The 20,650-nt window shown below is 42.4% G+C and overlaps 1 protein-coding gene across 2 annotated transcripts in view; it reads right to left on the bottom strand.

The window, feature by feature from the left end:
• Positions 1-19,720, bottom strand: part of jarid2b (jumonji, AT rich interactive domain 2b) — a 105,751-nt gene extending 86,031 nt beyond the window's left edge. For both annotated transcript variants that reach the window (XM_053334470.1, XM_053334471.1), the window contains exon 1: positions 19,182-19,720. In XM_053334470.1, the coding sequence (XP_053190445.1) occupies positions 19,182-19,226 (45 nt within the window). In that variant the 5' untranslated portion in view covers positions 19,227-19,720. The remainder of the gene's footprint in view (positions 1-19,181) is intronic.
• Positions 19,721-20,650: the final 930 nt, after the last annotated feature.

The raw sequence follows: 20,650 nt of genomic DNA, 5'->3' as shown, positions 1-20,650 counted from the left end.
TGCATAAGAACTCTGGCAATTGGGCTCAATCTTGAGCCAAAATCTGAAAGTTACATGGAATTGATTTCCTGGCAACAAAGCGTTGTAGCGGAGAGCTGAGTGGACCAAATGGAAGAGGTCGTGGATGCAAGTACTTTTTGGAAAACCAGCGGTGACGTAATTAAGATTTTCCCCTATCTAAGCTCTCATGTTGATTGGTGATGGAGGCTTTTTCTTGCCATTTGTGTCATAGTGAAACTCATCTGAAATCAGGTAGTCTTCCTGTCAGTACAGCAGAAGAGGAGGAGGAGGAGGAGGTGGTGGTGCAGGGGAAAGTGTAAAGATGACTAAGATTTAAAAAAATCATGAAAATAATGTTTGAGGAAAGAGCATGTAACTAAAGCCAAAGATATAGAAGCTTTTCCCTTTATAAACATTTGTTGCCTTGCTTATCTTGGAAAACAAGATAGGGCATGACACATCTGAAAGGATGATTTAAATAACTATTATTACATTAAAGTTCTAAAGTACTTTGCATGACTAAACTGTAGGAGGCCGAGCAGGAGGCCCCTGCACTATCCCTGGGGAAACCCTGTTCATGTTTGCGTGCCAGGCATCTCTCCCGCTGGTTTGAATAATTAACTTGGGGCCTGTTATCCTCTGGGCTTATTCAGAGTTGCTGGACCGTTTACTCACCCTTTTTAATTCCTTCAAGTTTTGGACTAAAAACGGGGAGACGGTGCTGGCTCTTCTGGGACTGTGCTTAAACACAACACCACACACACTTTCTCCTTTTCAGGGTGTGAAAGTTTGTGGTTTGTGGCAACCCATTCATTTCAGAAAGAAAACAAAAAAAGGAAAGATTTGCTCGCAATACATGATGATGCACAGCTTTTCTGAGCTGTTACCCAAAACATGGGGATTTCTGCTAATTGTGTATGTGCTTTTGAATCTGAGCCAAGAGTGTAGGCGCAGAGAATAGGACCAATATAATGAGAAATTCGCATGAACAGGAGTGATAGTAATGGAAAACCTAGTCATATTTAACCTAGTCATGGTTATATCAGTCACAATGTAAAGACAAACAATATTTTTCATCATCTTCTATATGATTACCATGAACATGTCTTACTAATGTTGACAGATTGGTGACAAATGCAACCTACACTGGAAGTTTCAGAGTAGCTGAGTGAAAATAAAAGATGCACAACAATCAGTCATTTAGGTCATTTTAATCCATTCAAATTTTAAAAAGAAAATATGGCTAACATATATTCAAAGTCACTTACTCAAAGAGGAATGAGTAAGGAGCCTCAGCAAAACGCCTGCATTTCTAAATCAATGTTTTATCGACGTGACTGGTAGCGAGCAGCAGTTTTTATTGTATTTGGCAGGCCATTGATTTGAACACGTGCTGATCTCGCCACTCATCTATATTCATTTGGATGCTAAAGGCATCTTAAAGAGACCGGAGGAGAGAGGCAGCTTGTGGTCACAGGTACACACACACACACACACACACACACACACACACACGCACAGGAAAGAAAATGTGGGACCATTCTTGGCATGTAAAGAATCGCTTAAGGGAAGACTCCATATGCACAGCATGTTCACATTTAACAGCATGTTAACATGTAGCTTTACTGTGTATGTGTTCAATCAACCAACACATCTACAAAGACAGGTCTGAACATTAATCAGTATCTAAAGCAGGTTCTTAACACAGAGACAGCTTCTATTTCTGCATTTGAACTACATGTTTGAATATATTTTCTATTTTTCATGCTAGGGCATTTCCAGCTTGCATTTAAAGTTTGTTTGCTTGTGTATATGTTCTATATTTTGTCCTCCGCCTTTATAAACATAGCTCAACAAAATGCATCTCTTGTATAGTGTAGAACATACCCAAGGACATAGCTCAGCAGCCATTACTGCACAATCTTCAGCTCTGGTTTCACTTCCCATTAGCCATTCAGAGCCATGACAATACCCAGGGGGGAGACAGCCCTGGCTTTTCCCCTCTGCCAAGGCCCTCGCATTAGTCAGTGCATCAGTCTCTCTCTACTACACCAACTCCCCTAGAAGTCCCACATTTTACACAGTAATGATATTCTTCTCTTGATGTATGACCAATAAAATGACTACTTTTTCATCATTTCTCATAAAAGAGTGTGAAACCTGTACTGTTTAGTACACTCACAACTTAACTGAGAGGCAGTCAACCTCCAACCTCTGTAACCCTGGGGAGGCATCACCAAGGGTAGAGAGGTCATGTTTGGAGCTGAAAAGCTACCACGCTGTGCATACAGTACTACATGTGGCACTTAGTTACATGTTGCATCATTATCCAATTCCAACCTGACTAGCATTAAATATTACTCACACATATGTTTCAAAGCTAAATTAAAATGTGGAATCAGCTGGCAAATATTTGTGACCGACCTTGTGCTCTTTAAAAAATAAAAATACAATCTGAAAATGACATATGGGAATTCAATACTGCACATCTGTAATGTCACTGCACTGCCATGCCTTTACACCCCGTACCCTTGGCTCAATCGCCAAGTCAGTATCTCCTTACCCCTGCCCTGAGTCCCTGCCCCTCTTTCCCCCGGCTCCGGTCCCAGATTACCCATCAATCCCATTTTATTCTACTAGCTCAGACAGCCCACCAATCAGACGGCAGGACAGGGAGGAATATGATAGTGGATTGGCTTGTGGGGGGAAAGGGGTGGAGCAGCTCAGCCATCCCCTAACAACAGCAGCATGCTGTGAAATGAGTGAGTGAGCCGGAGAGACACAGGGAATTCACTCGGTCCAATTTCCCCTTCTCCAGCATTTAGTTCCTCCTCCTCCTCCGCTCTACTTCTTAGCTCGCCTTGCTTGCAGTGCCTTTCTGTCTCTCTCTGCATCTCTCATGCACACTTGTTTCTGACTCAAAAATAGTGCTTTCCCAGTCTGATGTTTTCTCCTCTTTGCTCCCTCAGCTGTTGGTCTGCATATGAGTGCTGACTCTGTTGCTCAAAGCGGCAGAGAACTGCCGAGGTTTTAGTACACACACACACACACACACACACACGATGCTCTGGAAGCCGGGGGAGGTCAGGCTGGTTCCTGGCGGAAGGAAACAAATTACACACTGTGCTACACATGCCCACACGCTTAGACACATATGCATATGTGCACACACACATACACACACACAAGCAACTCAGCTCGGGTTGAACGGGGTCTCTTTGCTGACCTACTTCTTTACTGTCACTCAGAGGCAAACGCTGGGTACACTCACACTCAACATAAACTCTGCAATAAAGACTGCTGTTTCTATGATGTGGATGTTTAGGATCAGGAGAGGGCTCCTAACCTCACATTCACCCCCCCTCTTTTTTTTCCTGTGGTGAGGAGACAGCAACAAAAAGAGGCCCCCTTCTGTAGGCTGGAGGTGTTAACAGCCAGCTTCAGCCTCAAGCAGCCATCTTGTCTGTTTGTGTTCGTGAGAATAATAGAAGGGGAGCGAAAATGAAAAGCAGAAAGCTGCCTTGAGTGCGTCTGTAATTATTAGTTCACACAGGCGCCTTTTACACTTTCAACTAGCCAGTATGAATGTCATCATTTTTGGCATGTTTGTGTGTTAGATCACATCTTTGATTTTGTTCTATGATCCTCTTATGACAGCAAGAGATCCTTTTTAATGGCATCCGTAGACAGCTCACAGCATCTATATTCACACTGCTTTCCTTCAAAAATGTCCTTGACATTCTTACTCGGCTGCCACATATAAAGCAGTTCCTTGTGAAATAGAATGTTCAGAGCTGATAGAAATGGTTGCAGTGCTTCCAATGCCTCTTCTTCTCCGGCATGATATCAAGCACAATGCGCTCCTAACATTAACAACCTTTACTTGGCCTCTGTCTGTAGTCTGCAGCACTTGTTTGCTTGCAGGTTATGACCAACATCTGAAAAATGAACTAGTTCTTGTGTTGTGGATGATCTTTCAACGTGCAAGTTGAATTCCATTCAGTCAAGATAAGCAGTTCTTGGATTACAGCTCTATGAACTGGCAAACCATGGCCAACTCTAAAACAAAAGCTCTGCGACCCACACGCCGGATTGCAGTTACACTTCCTTCATTTTTCAGCCGGTCCTGGATGCCCACATGTTCTGTCTCAAGTTTCATCTTTAGAAATGCAGAACTACACACACTCTATAATTAAAAGATAGTGGGGTGGACCTGCTTCATTAGAAGACGGTTAATCACAAAAGTTTCAGGTGATTTCCAGACACTATAAATTACAAATTCTGGCTAAATCACAGCAGTGTAGAATTACAGTGCAGCTGTGGTGTATTTTTGAATGGCGTTGGGGTTTGCCAAGGTCACGGATTCATGGCCAGTTCATGTAAACTGTTTGTGCCGTTACACCTGCAGCTCAAACAGGTGAATGAGATAGAAAGAGAGGTGCTTCCCAGACACACAGAAGGCCTTATCGCAGACTTCCAACCACTGCACACATTCAAGACACAGGAAACCCACTGAGGGGGGAAGCATGTGCCCATTGTCAGGGGGTCTCATGAGCCCCTCTGCTCTTTCAGCCCTGACAATAGCTGCATTGATAACACCTACCAACTAGAAAGATATGAAAGGAGAGGCAGAAGGCACAGAATAGGGACAAAGTAAAATAGAAGGGAAAAGGCAGCATAGCTTGTAAGTGGACATCCCTTCACATCCTTACCTTGGAGAACATTTTCTCCTTAAATAGGAAAATGAAATCTTGTGTGAAAGAAACATTTTTCTCTTCTCACAAGACAATAAAAATAAACTCTTGAAAAAAAAGCTGAGCTACAGCCAGCAGAATAGGGGTAAAAAGGAAGCAGCAGAGGTAGATCTAACTCAATATTCTTACATTACTTATCAGTCAGCCACTCATTCAATCAGCCAGCCGCTGATGGGTCAGGCTGAGCATGCTCAAAATAAACTCTGCCAGTGAGTGACAGCCGCCTTCATAAATCAATCCGCCTGACAAGTTATTCATATATCAACACCCTCGTTTATGGAAATCATATGCAAACTCGCTGTCGAGTACTAGACACATTTACAAGGGTTGGACTTATCCAATTCCCCCACAAGATCATTTGGTGTTATGGCAGTGCAGGAAAAAAAAGAGATTATTTTTATGGAAAGCTTTTCACAAACGTAGGGAGTGACTGATAAACTGCCTTAGTTCAGACTTCTCTGCAGCGTGGACACATCTTCCGTTCTTCTTTCAACAGAAGTAGAAGGATGGAATGAAGCTAAAGGGGAACGGCTATAAAAATGTTCTTGAAAATTACACTTTGCACCAGCACAGAGAAGAATAGATGTGAACAATCTTGTGATCTTGTATCCACAAGCTCAGCCAGGAATTCTGGGCTTCATGTCAACAGCTCACTCCAGGCCTGAAACAATAAATATCTAATCCCTGTCATGTTACAGGGCCCCTGTGCAGCTCTTGGCCCCCTTGAATCGATCAGGGTGATTTTTCCCTTCGTACTGTGCCCCTGCCTGTGACACAAGTGAAGGGAGTAATCAATGGGATTTACCGTGTGCTACAGATGCAATAACAAGACAAGTGAATACAAGATTTAGAGCAGTAGGAGTGTTTATTTGTATGGTTTCTGTAGAAGAATAACGAACAGGTACGTTCAGAGTTTTGCTATCATACTCATGATATGGGGTGTATGTGCACAAAGACAACGGATGGGGGGGGGGGGGGGGGGTTTGCATGAGGGAACAGCCAGGACTGTACACGCGACACCATTTCCCATGATAACAGCAGAGTCACCAGCTTCTCGCAAAATGATATATCATGAGGCTAAACTGCTGTGCTGAATCCTGCAGATGCTCATTCAGGGTCAACAGGTCTGACCTGGGTGAAAAACGCTACAGTGATCACCACGACAACCTCTTGTATTTCCAGTAATGAAAACACAATGAGTGTAAACCTTAAAAACAAACCCTTGACTTGCCATGTCTAACTATACTAATTTGCTGAAATGTTGTACCAAACAATTATCTTGCCCCCAACAACACTGATCAGGAGAAATGGCATGTCTCGCAAGCCTGAGTCGACACACAGATTAAAAATTCAATATAGGCCAAGTCACTCGATATCACAACCGTCATATTTCAGCTGCGCTAATCAAATTCACAAGCATGACCTCTGGGGTATATTAAATGTGTATATAACATGTGTCATCTCTCAAATGTTTTGCAGGGGGAGATATCCATCTACACTGGTAAATACAGCGTAAAGGCGAGCCAGCAGCGGTCGCAGTAGCTACAACAAATTCATTCCCCATAAAAATGAGCAGTAGATAGATTTCAGCGTGCAGCTTGCCAGAACCATGGGAGGGAGACTAAATGATTATGTTACAACAACATCGCTCCAGCTCTCAGAAAACAACAATCAGGGTCTAGGTAGGATATTGCAGCCGAGTGAAATTAAAGGGGAGTGGGAGTGAAGCAGACAGAGGGAGGGTGAGTAGGGAGACAGATTTTATGGAGATCATCAGTGGCCGCAAACACATTTGGCTGTTTGTCTCTGACTGCGCTACAGAACGAGCAGAGTCAAGCAACTTGCAAGTAGCCCAGCCCCAAATTTATACATCCTTTTTATGAGTTGACAGAGGGAGGAGGCAAGAGAGAGATAAGCTTCTTCTATGTCCAAGCAGCCTACGACAGACTGATCCTGTGCAGAATATGACCTGTCAGTCAAACTCTGTCTGGGCCCTTTCAACAAGCCAAAGTTTAAAATCCAAAACGACAACACTTCCTCTCAACATATTGTATTGCACCACTGGGGACCAAAGAAAAACTATGTCCGCATTGTGGCATGGAAAGGGTTAACCGGTAGCAGGCTGAGCCTAATGCAGATTGTCAGGGAGATAAGATTACCAGTTAGTGTGGTGGTTAATGGAAGCCACCGCAGCCCTCCACTGACAGTTGACAGGAAAGGCAGCGTTCAGGGCCTGACCACGGTCTCGCAAATACCCCTTTTAGAGCATCGCAGTGACACTGGCTTGATCTGTCCCAATGGTCATTGTACATCATCCAAACTTGCTGTACCCCCCCCTCCCCCTCCCCATTTCAACATGAGTTAGAATCTACAGATCTTTGATAAGGGATAAGTCTTCAATTTTATTTTACTAATGGTTACATAACATTTGAATTCCTGACTTGTACAGACTGTGGCACATCAGGCTCTGAACTGCAAAAACCTGAAATAAACTGTAATGTGAGCCTCAAATAAATGGGTCAAACGTGTTGAACTGACATTCAGTAGATTCATGTCAAAACCGACACAAGTTTAACAGACTAAACTAGATTTAAAACCTGATTGCAGTAGTTCACACAGAGGCAAAATCACCCCAGAAAGCCACGAGTGATCATCTTACAAAACAGACCTGCAGATACTGGAGATAGGCCAGCTGCAAAAATGAGGGCCACAGAGTATTTCATGGAAACTAGATACACTTTGATATCAAATTTATCCACAAATTCATAAATGATATACTTCCAAAAATATGATATGAACAGATATGTTAAAAATTAAAACCACATAACAAATGCAGCAGCAGCTCAAACTAAATGTTAAGTCTACCAAAGCACCATCTGTGCTCCAACACTAAAGTACCTTCAATTTTAAGTGCAGCTCAGCTGCTCTTTAACAACTCACCTAGACCTCATAGTGCTACATCGAAAGCCTATTTTCTCTGTATTCTACTGTGTCCAACATCTTAAGCCTTTTTAAAGCCTCTGTTTGTGTGTCTGTGTGTGCGTTGCTGTATGACTGCAGATTACACTGTAGCCAGAGAACGTTATGAAACAAAGCCAGGGCTTAGGCAGGGGAGTTCCTCTGCTCAGGGACTTGTAGCGCAGGCCTGGGAGTCCATTCCCTGGCACAACCGCTGGCATGATAAAGACAAGAGGCAATTAAGAAATGATTTTCACCTCGCAGCTTGGGACGAAACCCCTCGCACCTAACCCCACTCCCCTGTTCCACTCACTGTATTGTACATAAAGGCAAAGTCTAAAGGGGGAGGGGATGAGACTGACAGAACACAGGGGACGGAGAGAGAGAAGGTAAAAGACGGCAAGAAAAGGAGGTAGTGAGGGGAAGGTAAAGGGAAGATTGTGTGCAAAAGCCATGGAGCAGGAGAGTGTGGGAAAAGAGGTGAATAATGGCGTTGTTACAGTGGGAAGGAGGAACGGAGGTGATGCATGAGGGCCGATTAGATGGTGTCAGTGCAGCTAGTAACCTACAGGAGAGAGAAAGGCGTCCACATGCCTATTGTAGACTATCACTGGTAATTGACCTCAAAGGGATCCTGGATGGGAAGTGAACTCTGACTCAGGCCTTTTAAATAAATCCATTAATAATGTTGTCTCTTATAGCAAACCAAAGAGATTGGGTTAGATATCAAGTTTATCACACTCACTACGTCAAACTTCTAAATCCTTTATCAGTGGTTTCTCACACAATACGATAAACCTCTGAGTCAAACCTCTGGGTTCATTATCAGACATGCAACCCACCCTGGTTATGGTTAATGCTTAATGTTACTGGTTGAACCTTTTCCTGGAAAGACGTGCTACTTCATTCACAACTAATTTATTCTATCCTGTTATGAATGTTATGGGGGAATTCAAGTGTAGAGACAATTATTTATAGATTGAACAACATATAAATTTATCCCTTCATTATAGGCAATGTGCCATTGGTTGAGTTGCTGGGTTCATGCAAAAAAAAAAAAAAAAAAAAAACATATTTTCACTCACCCCTTGTGGAATCTAGCTATGCGCTTCAATATGCTGCTTGGTATTGAGATAGCCGTCTCAGAAATTCCTGCTGCCATTCATACACTTTTCTTTAAACTGTTCAAAGAGCTGAAAAATTACATAAAGAAAACTCTGCAGCAATGTCACTGTTATTCTGGATAATGCACAGAGTCACTATATGCAATTTTCTTGGCACCGTTTCTTTAATAGAGAGACATAATCTCAATGACATCTCAGAAGATAAAAAAGAAAGTGTCTGCACAGCTAGAAATCACAAAGAGTAAGTGAGAAAATGTTATTTTGTGATATACGCTTAAATGATCTTTTACTTTCATTTACTTCAAGTTCTCAGTGCCAACTAACATGCACAAGATGTTCTGAGTCAGAACACTGTGCCACAAAAAGATGCAAGTCACAGCTGCTGTTAAAAATACAGCTACTGTATTACAAGCATTAGGAACCACAAGGAAAACATCAGCAGGATTAATCATTATAATGAAAAACACTACTTTTGGTGTGTGAGTAATCTATATGTGCATTAACAGGTATAGTGTACTTGGTTGACTTATTCGTTTCATTGTGTGCAGGAATTTGACATATAATGATTTCATGCATCACTTCTCTTCCTCAGCACAACAGTCAGGAATTCAAACCAGATTTTCTTTTAAAACTGAGAAATGACTGAATGGTATGAGTAATATGAATTTCCACTCTTTATTTCAGTGAGGGTGGGGGCGTGAAAATGACTGTCAACAATGGTAAAAAAAAACTAATCTACTGTCAGGAAATGGGCCATCACCGAAGTTAAGTCAAGTATCTTATGACTATCATACTTTACTGAATAGACGCCACAAAAGTTTTATACAAGTCAGACAAAATGACTAGATAGTGAAAAGCATGATGCACATTTTCTATTCTCTTTTTTTTTTTTTTTTTTTAAATTCAGCTTTACCTTACATACAAAGGCAACATTCTAGGAAATAAAAATAAATGTGAGCACACTTCTATTTTTAAAATCTGAAAGAGAAAAAAAAAGGACAAAAACATCCACAGTGCGTATCAACATTTTTACATAAAAAATCCCTTCCCTGCAACATTTTCTTTTTACGGTTATACACATGAGTTCTCTGACTCACATGATTGCAAGACAGATCAAGTAACTTCCCCAGAATGCAGCCCGGAACCAGATGCTCCCACAATAATCTAACTTTACTCCTCATCTATATGTCCACACCCTCATTAGCTCTGAAACAAAAAAAAAGGAGATGTCTGACTGGCTAAGCCACCCTGCCAACACGTCAGTCTCTATAGAAACCTGGGGGTGGGGGGGTACACTTTCTAGTCACCATGGTAACTTTCTGCTAGTTGCCTTGCAATTTATATTTACCTAGAGTTTGTTTCGATTTTCTCTTAAGTGCTAACCACCACATTACTCATTTCAAATGGGTGAAAGTGAACTTGCATCTGCAACAATCGGGCATGGATTCAAACAGTGATTACCTCATTTCCTATCCACACTCTAGAACAATTAAATCTAAAAACAGCGAAGGCCTGCCTCGCCTTGAGCATTTACTTTTTCATGAGTGATATTTTGTTTAGAGAGTCGTTGCAACAAAGATCAGTAAAGGACTCGTCTTAACTGCCATCACTGTGGATATTCCACTTCAGACGGTGCTTAATTTGATTATTTCTATCCTCTTGTATTTCTTCTCCTTGACAATCACAGGCTAGCCCTGGAAATCACAACCCCCCCCCCAGGCCTTGTGATGTTTGATCCAGGGCCAGGGGAGGCCAGCCAGACATTCAGAGACATTCAGCCCAGACTCTGGCGCCCTTCCCTCAGTGTACCATGCACTCTAGCTCCCTGCTGTGAGGCCTGGAGGAAATCACGCAGCCAGGAGAATTGTAAAAGCCCTTGCCTATTGAGAAGAGGTTATAAACAGGGAGAACAATACCTTTGACTCACACTCACTCTGCTTTTCTCAGTGGAAAAACTTTAAAAGCACCTAATGCTAAAAAAATAAAAAGTAAAAAATAAATCAATCAATAAGCAAAAAAGGGAAAGAAAAATCAATATTCCTGTACTGACTCATGTCAGTTCATACTGTTTTATGCCGCATTTCATTTCTAGGAATAAGATAAACCCCACAATAAGAGCAACCCCTGGGATACCCCCAAAGTGCTTCACATAATAAGATTAAAACTAAGAAATATGTACACACATTATAACAACAAAATAAACAACTAATAAATAAAAATGTTTGGGTAAAAAAAATAGATATTTAACACTGAAAATGTGTCCAACAGCTCTTTCAATTACATTTTTTACAAAGGCATTACAGGAAGTGCAAAATGACATCCCCAGAGGGCCAGATTATGCATGTGCATACATGTTAGTATGTTAGGGTGTGTGTGTGTCTGGCAGGGAGGGGAGGGTTATAGAGGGGGTTAATTCACACAGCTGTGTAAGATCAAACTGGAGAGGATTCCAAAGTTTCCTTTGGCAGACTAAATCAAAACAAAACGGGTGGAGGAATGCAAGATGCTGCTGCAAAACCGCCAACAACCTAATCATGTTGCTAAGCAGTCTGATCTTTCAAGTAAATGATTATCACATGCAAACACACATGCTACGTAAAAATTAAAACTGAGAACAACAATGAGGTAACAGATCCTGCTGATTGTGCCCAGGCTCCTCCTATACAACTGTGAGGCAATTTAGCAAAAATACTCGTGTTTCCGTCCTCTCTCTACAGCACGATCCCACAGAAAGCTCCCAACACCTCTCTCCTCTCTTTGTAGCTGTGCTGCTGAGTAATAGAGCGAATGAGCTGAGAGGGAGGAGGTGAGAGAGACAGAGTGGAACGGAGGGAAAAAAATCCACTCAGTATTCTATTACAAGACAAAATGGGGAGGGTGGGGGGGGGGGGGGGGGGGGTAATGCGTTTCTTATGGCGGTTGGGGTATGGTGGTGTAGGATAGACGCAAACAGAATGTGTATGACCTGCGAATCAAATAAACCGTTTATTCTGCCTCTTGCAGCCCCCAACCACCCACCACCACCACCTCGTCATTCCTCCTGTTTTCTCACATGTGGGCTAACACGGGAACCAGCACATCCGACAGCTCAGCAGCAACACAAGCCCTTCCCCCAACCATGTTTCAGCAATAAAACATGCTCTTGTCCAGTCCTCCAGACACAGTTCGGAAGGCGTAATTGGTACGAGTAAGGGCCAGATGCAGTTAACACCTTTTTTTCTAACCAGTCATTTTCTTCTAAATCAGTCAACAGCCTCAAAATCTCAAACTATTATTATTCCCTGAATCAATAAACTTTTTCATGAAGATCTTTTAACACCACACACCTTTATGACATCTTCTACTTTTTTATCATTCAGCTGGAGCTGAAAAGTAGAAATTACGCAGCAAGCGTGGTCACCCAACCACTTTGCTCCACTGGCTCATTACTCCCTTGTTGGGGAAGAGAGGTGGGGGTTGGGGGGGGGGATTAAGGCCTCCCTCGCAAAGGGCCAAATGCTCGGTGAAAAGGGTTGTATTCAAGAGCTCTTTAACAGAACTAGCAACTAGCCATGTATATTGGAGTGCCCCAAATGACTGCTGTAAAAAAGAGAGATAATGATAGTCAAATATTTTTTAAAAACTTATCACTGGAAAATACACTCATGAGAGATTACATGAGAGAGATTCATTGGCCAAGGCAATGTTGAGCCAAAGAGGACCTGAATAGAGTGGCCAGTGGCTTGTTGGCAGGAAGAAACAAACCGCTCCATCATAAAAAGAATGATTCATAGATTACTGCACTCTGTAGGAGCTTGTGAGACCATAACACATAACAAGAGCAGTCATGAATGTACACTGAATGGTAAAATGAATAGGATTCCCGGACTGTGACCTTATGACACTGTGCTACAGCTATTTTCGCGGAAAATATGACAAGTCACTACATAGACAACTGATGGCAGAAAGCTTCAGGATTTCCTAATCTTAGCATCACAGTCGAGACATTTCATGATTTTGCCTACAGAGTGTTGTTGGCATATGTTAGACAGTGAAACTGTGCTACTCCTGGCAGAAAGAGTAATGGAGGATCGATACTGACTGAGCCTCTGCTCTGTTGCTTCATCCCTCGAGGCTTAATTCACTGGATGTGTAAAGACGACGGTGTCACAATAGGGGATCAGATGGGATTGACCACAGGATGAAAATGTAAGGAGTGTTTATTAAACTGATGTAGCTGAGATGAAGAGCAGGGAGAGGTTGAGCGGAGATCGGTCAAGAGGTTGTCTGGGAGATGTACATAATGGTCATTAAAAGCTAATGCCAGACTAAGCTACAATAGCGTGGTGATTCACAAAAATGGAGGAAAAACAATCTAATGCCTCCTATTTCAGCTTTAGAGAGCTTAAAGGCGAGCCCAGGGCTAAGCTGAAATTTCAACTAGAAACAAAGGCACCTGAAGAATTGTGTTTACCCCCCGCCCCTGAAAAGCTACACTTTTGACAACACTTGAAATAGTAAATAAAAAAAACTCAATTGTTCTTCGCAGTATACTATTGCTGAATGTCCTTCATGGGCCCCCATAAAGCCTGCAAGGCCAAACCAAAGACAAAGCTAAAGTGTTGATTCAGCTTCATAGGGATCCTGAACGGATAAGCTGTGGCAACCACTCACTCATTCACATGCACACACACGAGTGAGCATGTGTGTTCACTCACACACACAAACACACACACAAACACACACACACACACACACACACACACACACACACACACACACACACACACACACAGAGCCTCTCAGGGCCTGACCAGCTGTCTCACTCCCCCATCTCTGTCCAAACCCACAGGAGCAGGGGGATATAAATCACTCGGCAGAATGAAGAAGTGCACGGAGGGAACGCACGTGGTGTACGTGACACACACACACTTCACTGCCTGCATTGGCTGTCCACAACTGCAGTTTGTCCAATCATGCCTTCTGTTCGACTATTGGAGCATATGCTGTAAAACACACCTACTCGCACCTACGCACATATTGCTTGTGAGGGCCACACATACCGTACAACAAAGACAGTCACGCCTTGTTTTATGTCATTACTTCTGTAAATAGCACACACTACTGATATCCACACGACACCTTGCAAGGTTGGCCTTAAAACCGGTTTATCTCACCTACTGACTGAAGCTGTGCACCTAAAGACCTTTGCCTGTACATGTGTGTATGTGAGAGTCGGTGCCAGCAGAGCCAGAGTGCTCAATGCCAACAGCTGATAAGAGAAAAGGTCATATTGCATAACAAGAGTTTGTGCTCTGTGTATGACATAATGTTGCAAAAAAGAAAAGCCAGAGAAGAAGAGGGAGACAGAGACGGAGTATTTATGTCGGAGGAAAGAGCAGAGTGTTGATGAATTTGGTCACTGAACATCCATTGCCATTCCAAAGTGAAGCAGGCAGCTCACAGAGTGCATGTAACCATACAGAAAAACTCTCTGGTTGTCAAAGCAGGCCTCATCTAAAGAAGGGGAAAAGCTCTTGTTTTCTTCATTTCAGCACAAACTAAATAAATACATTAATAAATAAGGTTGATTAAAAAGTCACTGGGCTCTTCACTCCTCACAGTTTTTTCTAGCAGTGCTTGTCGAGTCAGCAGGCTCTGTGAGAGGAGAGGAGAGGAGCGGCCAGACTGACGTGAGGCTGGGCCTACAACGTGGGAAGGAAGGTTTCCTCACTGCTTTAACACCCAACTGTTGAGAGGGGACACATGAACAGAGGCCTGGCAACCGTCGATTACCTGACAATTTTCAATGCATTACAAATTTAATTGTCACTAACACAAAAAGATAAATTACTCTGCAAACACTTATGTTGTTTATGTGTTTTCCTATTCTTAAATTTTATTGCACGACGTGTTCATTTGAGAAACATACAAACTTCAAATCCGTTTCAGTTGTTTCCCATTGTGCATAAATTGCAGGCAATCTTCATGAGGACTTTCAATATTCTTGGCAGTTACTTTTATGCCACTGATACAGTTTGGCAACATAATCAAAGTAGCTCAGCTTTGATTTTTTTTCCACTGTTGAATTAATTACACAGCAGGGTGATGTTTTTTTTGTTTGTTTTGTTTAAATAAAATGTGAATCATATTGCAGAGCTTTCTTAGGTGTAGGTTTATGGGGGGGGATTGTCCCAGGTAACAATACAAGTGTCAGTGACAAAATAAATGTGAAGCTATTGAAAACACGTATGTTTTAATGTAGCTCTTTTCACATGTGCCACGTGGAATGTAACGTTGGTGAAACATCATCACATAAACAAGTAGTAACGTGGCTTTTGCACAGTGCACTTTGGTTTGCCCTGGTAGCCATAGTGACAGAGAGGTTGCAAAGTGAACCCTGCCATGTTGCACACGTGAGGAGAAGGGAGCTTATGAAAGAAGAATTTGCATTGAAACATAAGGTTAAATGAAGCGCATTGAGGCTCAGGCACGGTGAAAAAACAACCCTGTGACCCTCTCTTCATGGTCCTACATGAGGCCCACATTTCATTTGGACAGCCCAAGAACGAGAGAGTGAGACAGAGAGACAGGGAGAGAGGGAGATAAAGAGAGGAAAGGAGCAGAGGAGGGGGACAGTCTGTGCCTATTCTGTCCCCGCTCTCTATTTTTGTTTCCTCTTTTTGTACACGCTCAACGCACACACTCACAGTGCAATGGATTTTCAACTTGGCCCTCATCAGTTGTGCGCCTGATGAAACAAACACTGACAGCCTCTTTACATTTGTAAAGGCCCCTGCAGCAGCTGTGCTTGTCCCACACACACCATGCGTGCACACAAACACGCACACACACACACACACACACACACACACACACACACACACACCACCTTTGAATCAGAGGTCTAGCCCCAGCTGGGGCCTACAGGAAGAGCCGACTCTGCACAAAATGGCCCTGACTGCACTGAGCTGCGCTCTGCCGTGCTCTCCTGCTCTTCTCGCTTAAACACATTCACAAATACACACACACACACACACACACACACACACACACACACACAGTGTGTCATGTTTTGTTAGACAGAACAACACTGCCGCACATTAGCGCTTGCTACCTCAGTCATTACACAGCGCCTTGCCCTCATCCACTGGCTTGAAAGGCAAAAACAAATTTAAAAATAAAATCGTCAAAAATACATTTTTAATGATTTTAATGGGAGCATAGAGAGAAAAGGTGCTTGCTTGCTCCTGCACTGTCACTCAACTTGAAAAAGACCTGACATGGCAACATGGCTTTTCTTTTTAGTTCTGTTCATATTGCTGCCTATAAACCCTTGTAGAAAATGGTCACTGCCTTGCCTTGTTTGCTTTTATTAAAGGACACATTCTCCTTTTATCATCATTTTATGGTGTATTTTAATATGATTTGCAGATACTAAGTGTTTGTTGGATGCAGAGGGGGGGGGGTGGAGGGGTAACAACTCACACTGATGTTTCGAGGGAAATGGTTAAGCCAAGCATGTATAATTGTCTTACGCTAATTAGGGGGGGGGGGGGGGGGGGGTCAGTAGGGCCAAGAGTCCTGTCTCAAAGCCTGGAGGGGGGGGGCTTGGGGATCTGGATCCCTCCAGGTTGTTGTAGAAATGCACATTTCTGAGCCTTATTTGGTCTGGGCCAGACTTTAAGCATCAACTGCAGCTGCCGAAAACAAATGACAGATGTGACACACATGCACACACACAAGACAGAAGCATGCATCATGAAGTTGGGCACGCAGACACACTATTTCCCTAGCTCTGATACTCTGGCTCCAGTTCTAATTATACAACCAAGTTATGAATAGAACAAATAAAAAAAGCCCATCCAATTTTAGAGTGTGACACTGTTGGCCGTCGTACTCTGGCAAAATTTTAAATGGGGACTTTTGTTTTAGTCAGTCATAATTGCCATGGAACATCCTGTTTCCTCAATTCAGAGGAAGACTTACAGACAACTTGATGAGATCAAAACCTTTTGTTTTGTTTGCAATATACAATCCACATTTTTCACACATTTCAATTAGGGTATGGTTCACGTAACTAAAATGACTTAGTCACGGTCAGAGAAAAAAACACTGTGATGGGTGACTATTTCAAAAGTCAGCACTGACAATGACAAAAAACACTGGGATGTAAATTGCTACTGCAGAATACGTCTCGTGCAAATGTTATTCTCAGGAGACTGGGCTGCAATGAATACCATGTACGAAAAAACCACGCCAGTAGAAGAAGTTCTCTCTCTCTTTTTTTTTTTTGATGAATCAGATTTATCTTATTTTCCAACAAATACTTGCTGATGCCAACATATTTCAGCAAATTGTGTTACTGGGAAAGATGTATTAGAAAGTAACCAAAACTCTGTATGTTGCTTATAAGAACACATACAACTGCAAAAGTGACATCCTGTTTCCCCCTCAATCAGACTACAATGTACAGAGGAATGGACCACAGAAACCATTTAAAAAGTGGATAATTAAAGGCTCAATGATATGCTCTTCTGGAATGGGTGTTTCTAATTGTTATATCTATTTGTTCATACTTTCACCAGGAAATGAACAACTATCATAAGGCAGACACCACGTGGACACTTGAAAAACTGAAATAAGTTGTTGAGAGAAATTCAATTCAGACCCCTCTTATCAGACAAACTCAGACTTATACTTTAATTGCATGCACGTGGAATGTATTTAATTCACTATTCTTGCCCAGGAAACAGGAAGGGCATTTCTGATTCCAGTGGGATCACTCTGGAAATCACTCCACATGTTGTTTGGATGGGGGGAGGGCTTTGGTTATCTGTGCTGCTGACTTCAGCTTTACAGCATTAGGAGACATGATATACCTCGTGCAATTAAGCGCAACTTTGTGTCCATTGCGCGTGACGATAATTCACAGCAACAACCTATAAATGCACGAAAGAAGTGCAACCAAACTTTAAAGCCCAGACACAGAGGCCCCGGTGTGCAGTCGTGAAAAAAAAGATACACGGTAACTTAGTCGAACCATTCACACTTTGCGAGATTAAAAGTGTTTGTTTCATTCGAGCAGAAAGACGAGGGTGTTTATCAGGCCTAAACCTCAACTAACACTATCTTTTAAGTCCATGGCGAGGATAAACTAGTATATTTTACAGTCCCCTTCCCTATAAATTCACCCGTCTTACTTGCAGAAAGAAAATGGTTGCTTCTTGGTATCGCTTTATACATGAAACCTCTGCAATGCGACTGCACACATCCTCTTTAAAAAAAAAAAAAAAAAGCCATTCAGAAAACACTGCTCAGTCACATCGACCACGTAAGGTGCAGTTTAATGGCAATTCGGTAGCTGAGGAGTGAGGACGACATCCAAATGCTTGTAAGCTAACCCCCCCTCCTCCCCCCCTCTAGTATCGCAAAAATGGAGTTATCCCTTAGCGGGGCTGCTGCAATATCTGCTCGCTCACAGAGGTCACACGGATACCTGCAAAATGTCTGGTACTCAAACGGACTAAACATATAAAGTAAAGACTGTAGCAAAGACAGCCGCATAACAACAACGTCAGGAGTGTCTCCCCTCCTTCACCGTTTCAAGTGGTGGAAATTGAACGAAAATGCTGAATTGCATGACCCCCTTTCCTCCTGCTCTCCCTCACTCTTTATGGAGAAAATTAAAGAGCCACAACAGTCCGCGAAACAGGTCGGTGTTGCCAGCCCTACAGCAATAATACAACGCCAACAGACAAACCGCTATGTTTAATATGCACCCTGTACATTAGCCTCAGCGTGAGAGTGGTTTTGTCATGTATATTCTCAAGGTAAGAGTGCAGATAGCTAAAAATGCTCAGCATGGGACGAAATGGAAGCCGAAATAGCTGTGCGATGGCCGACAGGCTCGTCTTCACGGCTCTGAATAGGAAGAAATTAGGAGCGAACAAAAGCCTTTTCTGAGCACAGTTTGCCAAGTCCTTTAATATAAAACCTTTCCACAGCTTTGTCATATAGTCAAGACACACTATACACCCCCACCAGGGGTCAAAATGTGCGAAGCAGCCCCCACAAAAGCACCCAATGTTCAAATAGCTTAAAACATGTCTGATGTCGAAGAAACGCTGCAACACAGACATTGAATAAACATTACTGTCCCTTTAAATAAGACATGTAATTGCTAACACGTTAAGGGAAATTGTAACCTTTAAAAGCATATCTGACCCAGATAGTAGACAAGCTGCGTGATGGTGAGCTTTACAGTCCCTGATGAAAGTTTATTTTCATCGAGGCGAGCAAGGTAAACTTGAATACAGCGAATAGCATTTGTGAGCAATTTAGGCAAAGAGGTGTTTGTACTTACATATTTCTTTTGAATGATATTCCTCTTAGGTCTTTCCTTGCTCATTATGCAATCCCCAAAAATGTTTGGCTATAGAGAGAATGGCCACATGAATTTCTTTCTTTGACTCTCGCCTCTCCCGGAGCACACCAAATGACGATTTAAATCCCCGGCTCTGTAGGAAAAGCTGGCTGGCTTTGCGGAATCCTCCTTTCGGTGTTTCCCCTTAAACTAGTCGGATATAAATCCCAAAATTCAAGGGTCGACGACGAACAGAGATGGACTGAACCCAAACTCACTTGGGGATAACATAGTCAAAACAAATGCACAACAATAAGTTCCATTCGGCAGAACCGCTCGGCTTCTCGTCTCTGCGCACTCACTCCCGGCTCTTTTCAAATACATGAATATACTTGAGGTGAAGATCACCAGTTACATCTTGCTCTGAGGTGAAGATACGACGAGAAATGAATAAATAAAATTAAAATAAAACGTTAGTTGTCACGTCTTTCCTTTTTTGCTGGAGCCTGCGATCGACGAGAGAGCTCTCCAGCGGCACTGCTCTGACTGAAAGCAGCTCCTTTCTTCCCCAGCCTCAGCCTATCACATCCTCACCATTCAGCGGCAACTTTGAAATCCCAGTGAGATAACCCTGAACGTAAAACGCTTTCAAATATTCCTGTATGGCGTTAATTTATAGACATCTAGTGCGTCTGTGATCACTTTAATAGACGGTTTATAGTGATCTTACACCAAATAGTGCATTTTAACTTCTTTAATATGCGTTTTGAGGCTTCATGTTTAAAGACATGGATGGCCACAAGTAAGTTTATGCTTCCCCTATGCTGGTAGTATTTAAAACCCTGTGTTATCATAATATACCTATGATATGTTTCTGGTAATGGTAAGTGGCATTAGATTGGTTGTTTTCTTTAAAATTCCCAGTTATATACAATCACATGTCTTGGATATATTGATGGTATCTGTGGTAGTTTTACTTTTTGCAAGGCAAAAACAGTCTAATGTCAAGCAAGCCAAATGAAGAATTCTCATAAGAAATAGGGGGTAAAATAAGGTAGGGGTTCCAAAAGTTTTATGGATGTGACAATCCCCAACCCCCGTTCTCCACCCCACCCCCGCAGTCTCTAAATATGTGGTTAAACATTAGCCCAGTTAGGCCCTGAATATCCTCCTAAGTGGACACGTACACAGACAGCTGTGGAAACCACAGATGTGTTGTAGTTCTGATTATATTAAATTCCTGGAGGAAACGTTCCACACATGTGCACTAGATCAGTGTCTATTGATTGATTGATTGTAGCGTAGTGACCAACTTGAAGTAATACACGTAAACTTTATGACGACAAAATTTACATTACAGTTAGGTACCCTAGAGGATCCCCTTCCACCGAGACTGCCATATTGCATCATGTTTCCAGCCCAGAACAGATCAACCAAACACTGGCTCTAGGGACCTTTAGCATTTTTCA

The sequence above is a fragment of the Scomber japonicus genome, chromosome 15 (assembly GCF_027409825.1).
Source record: "Scomber japonicus isolate fScoJap1 chromosome 15, fScoJap1.pri, whole genome shotgun sequence".
NCBI classification, from domain to species: Eukaryota; Metazoa; Chordata; class Actinopteri; order Scombriformes; family Scombridae; genus Scomber; species Scomber japonicus.
This window is presented reverse-complemented; position numbering and strand designations above follow the sequence as displayed.